The 10216-nt window shown below is 37.2% G+C and overlaps 1 protein-coding gene across 1 annotated transcript in view; it reads left to right on the top strand.

The window, feature by feature from the left end:
• LOC107585645 (rap guanine nucleotide exchange factor 1-like) overlaps positions 1 to 10216 on the top strand; it is a 38086-nt gene that overhangs the window by 16261 nt on the left and 11609 nt on the right. The window contains exons 8-17 of the mRNA XM_016272754.1: positions 949 to 1069; positions 1854 to 2040; positions 2122 to 2598; positions 4085 to 4290; positions 7094 to 7180; positions 7259 to 7344; positions 7439 to 7535; positions 8781 to 8856; positions 9028 to 9112; positions 9199 to 9291. Coding sequence (XP_016128240.1) covers positions 949 to 1069; positions 1854 to 2040; positions 2122 to 2598; positions 4085 to 4290; positions 7094 to 7180; positions 7259 to 7344; positions 7439 to 7535; positions 8781 to 8856; positions 9028 to 9112; positions 9199 to 9291 — 1515 coding nt within the window. The remainder of the gene's footprint in view (positions 1 to 948; positions 1070 to 1853; positions 2041 to 2121; positions 2599 to 4084; positions 4291 to 7093; positions 7181 to 7258; positions 7345 to 7438; positions 7536 to 8780; positions 8857 to 9027; positions 9113 to 9198; positions 9292 to 10216) is intronic.

Here is a 10216-nt window from a genome sequence, read left to right as displayed (position 1 = left end):
ATATTATTTATTTTATTTCAGTTAACATTTTCATGAAAACAATTATTGTTTAAGTTTCAGTTTTAGTTTTAGTCCCAATAGGAATATCATAATTCTCAATAGGATACATTTCTCCTTTAGTACATCAAAATATTATTTTCAGGATTTTTCAAATACTAAAAAATACTTCCCCCAAAAATGAAAATGTTATCATTTATTCACCCTCAAACCTGTATGAGTTGAGCACAAAAAATATCTTTTTAAAGAATGTTGGTAACCAAACAGTTTACAGTAGCCGTTGACTTTCGTAGTAGGGGGAATAAAATACTATGGAAGTCAATGGCTACCATCAACTGTTTGGTTACTGACATTTTTCAAAATAACTTTTGTGCTCAACAAAGAAAGAAACTCATACAGGTTTGAGGGTAAATGATGACAGATTTTAATTTTTGTGTGAACTATCCCTTAAAATATCTAGTAGAACTCCTGTTAAAATTTCTGTTTATTCAGTTGTTTTTAATTTAATTTAATTAAACCCTTAGAAGATTCTAATTGATTCCCAATTTGGATCCTTTACATATTTTGTCAAATTATTCCAAAAATTCCAAATGGAATCCTGTATGCATTCCGTCAGGATTGTTGACTAGCGCTGCATCCCGCTCTAATCCCTCCCACTGGGTGTTCTATGATTAGTTTATTCGAATGTTGCCGTGGTTACCCGCTAGAGCTTCATTGAAGTGTAAAGAATTGTCAGGGAAACCCAAGTTCTGAACTCACCACCCACCACACATTCCACCGCTGTGCTACTTCTATGTGTGTGTTAGCATTTGTGTGTGTGTCCAATTAAATTCCAGGCTAGACCCTCACTAACTGTGTGTAGACTGTCTGTGCTCGTTTCGTTTGACCTTGTTACATTGTTTGTTTCATACTTGTGAGCTCATTTGCATATTTCTGCATACTGTGCCATAGCGCGCCCGCTCTGCCTCCCAAGAAGCGACAGTCGGCCCCCTCCCCCACACGTGTTGCCGTGGTAGCGCCGATGAGTCGAGTCCCATGTGGTCTCAACCTGCCTCCTGGAGCTCTTAGACAGGTACAGCACCTGAGCACGACCCTTGACCTTTACACCGTGCCTAATCCTGATTATTGATTATTTTTTAACCACAACAAGAAGTGTCATGCTGATTTCTTAACTTGAAAGTGAAGTGTGTAATATTGAATGGTGTTTTGATCGGTGTTCTGATCATTAACTAAGGCTACATCCACACAAAGCCCGAGCTTTCCCTAGCCGATCTTTTTTTTTTCTCCTCGTCTAAAGAAATATCTGCGTACACAGGAAACCATGAAACAGCCAAAGCTAAAAAAAAATATTTTTAAAATTTTTACTTTTCATTTATTTAATTTTAGATTTTTTTATTTTAATTTACATTAATTCTATTTGACCAATTTTGCACTATTGTTATTTAGTTTGATTTGCACTGCTTTACTTACTTTTACTTTACTTTGTCATTTAGCAGATGCTTTTATCCAAAGCGACTTACACATAAGAAAAAGTAATTAAAACTAAAAGCTAAAACTCTATAAATACTATATATATACACACACATTTAATAAAATAAAATAAATTAAATAAAAATGATTGGACAGTTTTTGTCATGCCAGTAAAGCTAAAAACAAAGAGAGAGCATAAAACTTCATAAAGACATGCAAAATTCAAAACCGCGTATAATAATAAAATCATATTCAAAACTTCATTCAAAATCACATATAATAGTTTTGCATGTCATTACAGTGTGCATTCAGAGAATTATTTTAAAACAATGGATGTGTCAAAACCTAGAGCGACGATGTTTTTGTCACATGATCTGTGTTTAAAGCAGCAGGAGTTTGACGTGGATCTCCTCCAGAGGCGTTTCTCCGGAGGGAGCCAGTCATACGGCGGGGATTCTCCTCGTCTTTCTCCCTGTAACAGTATGGGAAAACTCAGCAAGTCCGACGAGCAGCTCTCGTCACAGGAGCGAGACAGCGGCCAGTGCTCTCGCAACACTAGCTGTGAAACACTAGGTATGCAAACTCTATTACGAATAAAAGTTGAAGGTTTTTGAACACTTACCAGGATATGATCCTCTCTTTCTTTGTCTTTAGAGGGATACGATCCTGATTACGACTTCCTGCATCAGGATCTATCCGAATCCGAGCCTTTACCGTTTCCGACGGGCACTGGCAGCAGTCTGAGCCCTCTCCCAGAATGCCACGGGCAGTCTCAGTCGTTAAGCCCCGCCCATGCCCCCACCCGCCCGCGTTTCAGCGCTCCCGTCACCAATCATGCTTCCCTGGAGTACTGGACCCCGCCCCTCACACCTGCACTGACCAATAGCGTGCTTCCCCCCGCCCTCCCGCAGAAGAAGCGGCGGTCGGCGCCGATCATATCGGCATACCCTATTTACGAGCGCTTCCCATCGCACTACGAGAACCTGTCAGAAGAGGAGCAGCTGACGCCACCGTTCCCGCTGCTGATGCTGGCCTCGCCGCTGCCGCAGGTCAATGGAGGAGACGATGATTTCTCACGCTGTACCGACACCGACAGCCCGCCGCCGTTGCCAGAGAAGAAGGGCAAGCAGAGTAAGAGAACAATTTTACATATATATATATATATATTTTTTTTTTTAGTGGGTCTCTTGTCTGGGTCATATTTTGTAAAACGAATCAGTAAGAATATTGTGTATAACAAAATAAAGCCTATTTTTAGGGCCATTTAAAAGGATAGTTCACCCAAAAATGAAAATTTGATGTTTATCTGCTTACCCCCAGGGCATCCAAGATGTAGGTGACTTTGATTTTTCAGTAGAACACAAACGAAGATTTTTAACTTAAACCGTTCTCTGTCAGTCTTATAATGGCAGTCAATGGGCTCCATGGCTTTGAGAGTAAAAAAAACATACACAGACAAAACCAAATTAAACCCTGCGGCTCGTGACGATACATTGAGGTCTTAAGACACGAAACAATCGGTCTGTGCAAGAAACTGAACAGTATTTATATAGTTTTTTACCTCTGATCCACCGCAATGTCCAACTGTCCTGAGCGCGTTCACAACATCCGGCGTGTGATGCGTGTACGTGCTCTGGCATAGTAGACGCATGAGCGGAAGCGATCTGTCGCACGTATACCTCACTCATTGGACGTTGTGAACGCGCTCAGGACAGTTGGACATTGTGGTGGATCAGAGGTAAAAAATTATATAAATACTGTTCAGTTTCTTGCACAGAAGATTAAGAAGATTTAAGATTTTATGCATTGCCAAATCAATTAATCAGCTAACTCAATATTTTTAAATTAAGTCTATCGGTTACCTTTAATTAAACTGGTCAGTTCTCATTAAACTCTCCCTTATTACTGTAAATCGAAAAAGTAATTTGATATTTAAATTGTGTGTGTGTGTGTGTATGTATGTGTGTATATATATATATATGTACATTTACATTTAGTCATTTAGCAGATGCTTTTATTCAAAGCAACTTACAAATGAGGACAATGGAAGCAACCAAACCAACAAAAGAGAAATAATATGCAAGTGCTATAACAAGTCTCAGTTAGCTTAACGCAGTACACGTAGCAAAGGATTTTTTTTTAAATTATATAATTATATATATATTATTTTGCCATTTGCACTTTTGTTATTTTGCTTTATTTGCACTGACTTAGAAATAAAATGTACACTTTTTGTCATGCCAATAAAGCACATAAAACTGAAAAAATACCATTACAGGAGAGAATAAAACTTCATTATATATAAAACCACATTTAGAAATATTATATTTTGCATAAGAAAAATTAAGCCCATTTCAAGATTGTATGCATTGGCAGATTATTTTAATATTTTTAAATGAATTAGTCAGTTCTCAGTACCAAAACACTCTTTCTCATGTAATTACTGTAATACAAGATGTTATTTCAGTTTAAGTTGATATAATTTTTTCACTGTTACCTACAACAGGATCTGCATTTTCATAGATCTAAATAAAAGAATACAGTAGTTTTTTTTATTGTGAAATAGAAATCAAGAAAATGGCTCTATTTCATGTGTGTAACTCTTTTCTCTCTGTAGTTCTCCAGTACATGCAGTTTGTGGAGGATTACTCTGAACCACAGCCGTCCGTCTTCTATCAGACGCCTCAGAACGAGAGTATTTACGAGCAGCGGAGAAACAAGCGCTTTCAGGAGGTTTACGGCTTCAACGATTCCTACAGCAACTCGGACTCTGTCCACGAACCCGTCCCTCCGCCAGCGCTGCCTCCCAAACAAAGACAGCTGGTGAGTTCTGAGCATGAGCGTGAGTGCCTGAGGGCGCGGAGCATGCAGCAGGTCAGAGGTTAAGCTCCTGACGGTCAGAGGTCAAACTGAGCTTCTTTAGATTAGGCAACACGTGACTGTTTTTGTGGCCACATCAGGGTCACTGTAAAGTTAACTGGAAAATATGGATTAACTATGTGTTTTTTTTGCTTTTTGTGAAATAGATGCAGATTAGATTGGGTTCCAAAGTCAGAACTCACATGCTGTGGGAAATTTGCGGCTCGTGACGATACATTGAGGTCTTAAGACACGAAACAATCGGTCTGTGCAAGAAACTGAACAGTATTTATATAGTTTTTTACCTCTGATCCACCGCAATGTCCAACTGTCCTGAGCGCGTTCACAACATCCGGCGTGTGATGCGTGTACGTGCTCTGGCATAGTAGACGCATGAGCGGAAGCGATCTGTCGCGCGTATACCTCACTCATTGGACGTTGTGAACGCGCTCAGGACAGTTGGACATTGTGGTGGATCAGAGGTAAAAAATTATATAAATACTGTTCAGTTTCTTGCACAGAAGATTAAGAAGATTTAAGATTTTATGCATTGCCAAATCAATTAATCAGCTAACTCAATATTTTTAAATTAAGTCTATCGGTTACCTTTAATTAAACTGGTCAGTTCTCATTAAACTCTCCCTTATTACTGTAAATCGAAAAAGTAATTTGATATTTAAATTGTGTGTGTGTGTGTGTATGTATGTGTGTATATATATATATATGTACATTTACATTTAGTCATTTAGCAGATGCTTTTATTCAAAGCAACTTACAAATGAGGACAATGGAAGCAACCAAACCAACAAAAGAGAAATAATATGCAAGTGCTATAACAAGTCTCAGTTAGCTTAACGCAGTACACGTAGCAAAGGATTTTTTTTTAAATTATATAATTATATATATATTATTTTGCCATTTGCACTTTTGTTATTTTGCTTTATTTGCACTGACTTAGAAATAAAATGTACACTTTTTGTCATGCCAATAAAGCACATAAAACTGAAAAAATACCATTACAGGAGAGAATAAAACTTCATTATATATAAAACCACATTTAGAAATATTATATTTTGCATAAGAAAAATTAAGCCCATTTCAAGATTGTATGCATTGGCAGATTATTTTAATATTTTTAAATGAATTAGTCAGTTCTCAGTACCAAAACACTCTTTCTCATGTAATTACTGTAATACAAGATGTTATTTCAGTTTAAGTTGATATAATTTTTTCACTGTTACCTACAACAGGATCTGCATTTTCATAGATCTAAATAAAAGAATACAGTAGTTTTTTTTATTGTGAAATAGAAATCAAGAAAATGGCTCTATTTCATGTGTGTAACTCTTTTCTCTCTGTAGTTCTCCAGTACATGCAGTTTGTGGAGGATTACTCTGAACCACAGCCGTCCGTCTTCTATCAGACGCCTCAGAACGAGAGTATTTACGAGCAGCGGAGAAACAAGCGCTTTCAGGAGGTTTACGGCTTCAACGATTCCTACAGCAACTCGGACTCTGTCCACGAACCCGTCCGTGTGTGTGTGTGTGTGTGTGTGTGTGTGTGTGTATGTGTGTGTAAGATTGTGAGAAACCATATGGAAGTTTTTTCTCTTTCTATCTCTTTTCCTCGCTCCCTCTGAGTCTCTGTGGAATGCTTACATGCTGGAATGTCCCAGACAGAATAGAATGGGGGATGCTCATCCCGATCTCTCAGGGAAACATGTTGGACCATGTTTGCTGTGTGTGTGTGTAATGGGATGATCTGGAATGTTGTTGGTGATCCGGGCGAGTCCCTGCAGGTGCTGTAATCCCTCTGAGTAACATCCGGAAGTTCAGCCAGGATTTGACTTGTCCAGTGATGTGTTGTTTCGTCTGTTGGAGGTTTTCTCTTTATAGTTATAACTCACTGTCCTAGTATTTTATGCAAAATGGAACATATTTCCCTCTCCGTTCTCCAATCTTTTTCCTCCTTTTCAGATTTCTTCCATATACTTCCTCTGATTCCATCTTTCCTCTCCCATTTCTTCTGTCTCGACTGATCGCAGAGTTCCGATCTGGTTGGTTTGACCAATGCCGGCAGAGCTCTAGATGGTGGGGGTGTCTCTAACGGGTCCTTGACCAGCTCTCTGGTCTCTCTGGCCGTCTGTCTTCCTTCCGAGTCTTCTCTTTCTGATTCACTTCTTACCTCTGCGGTAAACACGCCCTCAAAAACTCACACACATGTTCAGCAGTTATATAAATATGGACTTATTTAATTTTAAATGAATCAAACCATAATCACTACATAACTTTATGTATTGCATTTCTAGAATTAAAAATAAAGCATGAATGACATTTTCCCACGAAAGACGTCTCCAAAAGGAGTTGCAGTTGTCTGAAAAGCATAGCTACCTTAGACACACATGCATAATTGCCTTTAACTTTATCTCTAACTTTCATGAAAATGCAGTGTGGACTCAGATTATGTGCAGGTCCTTGTGAATGTGAATTTACATTGTGCAAAATAATGTCAACGAGCGCCATCTAGTGCTCAATAGACACTGCATGTAATTAATTTGTTTTCAGAGTAAAGTCTTGAGTTTTCTGAATGAATAAAAGAGACATCTGTAATTTGATGGTAATTAAAATGGTATTTTGCACAGAATGCAACACAGAATTCACATTCTTCCTGTATGTCATGAGAAACGTTCACATGGTGTGTTTGATGGTGAATATTTGCTGGCTGTCTGACCGATCTGTGGCGGTTGTCCCTGTTGTTTTTGCTCTAGAGTGAAAGTGTGGATGAAGGCGGTGAGGGAGAGTATGTGAACCTGTACTCCTCCACACAGGCTAATGGAGAAAACACACACCGCACTGTAAGTATGCGTGTCATTGCGTTAAGCTGTGTGTGCATGTGTTTGGAGTGCAATTATACATTTGTCTGAATTCTTCAGGACCCCTCATCATGTGACGATGTGCTTCAGGACCACACCCCTCACATACCCACCTCCAATAGCAAGGAAGCCTTGTCTAAGGACAGGTATGAACTCCAGTCTTTGTACGTGTGTGTTTGCTGTCATATGGACAGGTTAGAGATATGTAAATACTTGTGATATGTTTTCTCTCGCTCACAGGCCGAAGGAACCCAGTCATGGTCAGATCGATGATGTTGATGAACTGTCCCTCATTGATCATAATGAGATTATGAGCCGCATCACACTCAAAGCAGAGGTAATAATACTGTTTAAACCTCTCAAACCAAAAGCCAGGATGAGCACAGTCATGATAAACCTGGGAATATTAGCATTGATTTGATTGGTTATTTGTATTTATTTATTCATGCTTTTGTTTATGCATTTATTTATTCATGCATTTATGCATGAATTTATTTGTGCATTTATTTGTCCACTTTTGCCTGGATTTATGCATTTATTTAATTAAACATTTATTTTTGCATTTGTGCATGGATTTATTTATGCATGCATTTATGCATTTATTTATGCATGGATTTATTTGTGTATTTATGCATTTGTAATGGATTTTATCATGCATTTTTATGTTTTTTTTTTTTTAATGCATTTATTTATTTATCCATGTATGCTTCATTTAAATATGGATATTTTTAAATATGCTATACCGTGCATGTATTTCAATATGTTCATATTTTAAAATTTCCACTTCAGGAAAAGTTTTGAAAATTCTTAAAATCTTAAAAGTCATAGAAATGTAAAAAAAAAAAAAAAGTTATGCAAAGATGCTATACCGTGCATGTATTTCAATATGTTCATATTTTAAAATTTCCACTTCAGGAAAAGTTTTGAAAATTCTTAAAATCTTAAAAGTTATGCAAATATATAAACAATTTCATCACGTAGAAATTGGTCTTATGCGAGGGCATACCACAAACAACTGATAATTCATGGAGATTCATTGGTTAAACAAAAATTGTTTAGAACTGAATTAGTACTTACTTTACAGATGACAAAACTCTAGAGGCACAAATAGTATGTAAATTGACAATCAAATTAGCATAATTATGTATGTGATGTACAGTCAGCCAATCATTACTGCAAAATAAAATCACTGTAGGATTAATTCCGCATGTCATGTTCATTATTCTGCTTATTACATGGCTTATCAGATAAATCAATAGATTGAAAAAAAATATTAATTTGAGTTAAAAATATGCTGTGTTATTTATTGGTAAAGAAAGAGGAATCACAGAGGAATGAAGCTAACAGAGTTCTGTTGGAAATCTTTTGTATGTGTGTATTTGATGTATTGTGTTTTTTGACAAGGTCAGAGCTTTTGTCTGTTTCCTCCAGTGTTTAGAAAGTAATTCTGTAGTGGTTGAAACAGTCTAAAACACACACACACACACACACACACACACACAGACAGACGTCAGCTGGTGCAGTGCTGCGATGGGCAGCCGGACTTCAGTTGCCTGCAGTAATATTTCTCTCTCTCTGATAGAATGATGATGGTCCTGATGTGAGAGCCGGCTCTGGTGATATACTGTTAGTTCACGCTACAGAAACAGACCGCAAAGGTAATTCACATGCTTTCTTCATATGAAGCTCGATCAGTCAGTATGTTTTCTGTTATAATTTGCATTAGAGTGTCTGTAGGCTGATTGATTCCTGCAGTGTTTGTGTGATGGAGGTTTGCTGTATATCTTGAGTGCATGCATAGTAATCATATTTGTCTGTTTGTGTTGTAGATTTGGTGTTGTACTGCGAGGCTTTCCTCACAACCTACAGAACCTTCATAACGCCTGAAGACCTCATTAAAAAACTACACTACAGATATCCTTTCTACTGTGTGGTTTATTTTTATCTGTTAGTAGCAGCAGTCAGTTTGCATGGTGTGTTTTTTCTTAACTGCGCTGCACATATACTCGGTTCTGTCACAGTCCAGACACCTTTAGGAAGCGCGTCAGTAAAAACACGTTCTTTGTGCTGGTGAGAGTCGTGGATGAACTCTGGTGAGTCAATGCATGTTGTTGTTGTTTTTAATGTAGCTACTACTAACAAAAGGTAGATAACTTAAGTTGAAGCTGGAAAATAAGTTAAAGAAGAAAATGTTTTCAGTTTATTTTTGCAGTAAACGCAATATTTTATCTGCCAGAAACACAATTAAGGACTTAAACATGAATAGCAACATGGCATAAACATGTACAAGTTCATGGTGATTGTTTTTTTGTTTTTTTTAAACAAATTAATAATAATTTATTCATAATCATTTAAAAATATATTCAACAAGATCACATTAAATTTATCAAAATTGACTGATGATAATAAGTTAATTCAGGAAATTTATTCAATGTACTAGATCAAAAGATTGGATCAAATGATTAATTGATTAAATAATGTTCCTATTTGTTTTGTGTCTTTTATTTATATATATATATATACAGTATATTAGGGATGTAACGATTACCGGTTTGACGATAAATCATGATAAAATTCCCGACGGTTAGTATTACCATTTCATCTTTTAATTATCATTAAAACCGTATTAGATTACCGCGATTTGAACAACTCGCGATAACTAAATACTGTCCAGCATAAAGCACAGTTTTCAGTAACAGTCTCACGTGCGCACAGAATGCAGAGTAGTTTCGTTTTGAGTGAAAACAGGACAGAAAAGCTGGGAGGTTTTAAAAGAGTGCTAAGGGAATTATACAAATGAATATATGAATGAATTAATTATTTGATTGTACCTCTGAAGGTTCTGACTGTCTTCGGAAACGATTCGATGGCATTTTGTTTTCATCTTCGCTCCATGTAATACCTAAAGGAAGTGTTCTTAATCGCAATACTGCTTTGTGCACGGAGGTTACGGGAAACAGCTGTAATTCTGCTTTTCCATAAGCGCCACCTGCTGTCAGCGAGTGGATTTACAGAGAC

The sequence above is a fragment of the Sinocyclocheilus grahami genome, unplaced genomic scaffold (genome assembly GCF_001515645.1).
Source record: "Sinocyclocheilus grahami isolate Dianchi unplaced genomic scaffold, SAMN03320097.WGS_v1.1 scaffold73.1, whole genome shotgun sequence".
NCBI lineage: Eukaryota > Metazoa > Chordata > Actinopteri > Cypriniformes > Cyprinidae > Sinocyclocheilus > Sinocyclocheilus grahami.
Note: the sequence above shows the minus strand (reverse complement) of the source record. Positions and strands in the feature narration are given on the sequence as shown.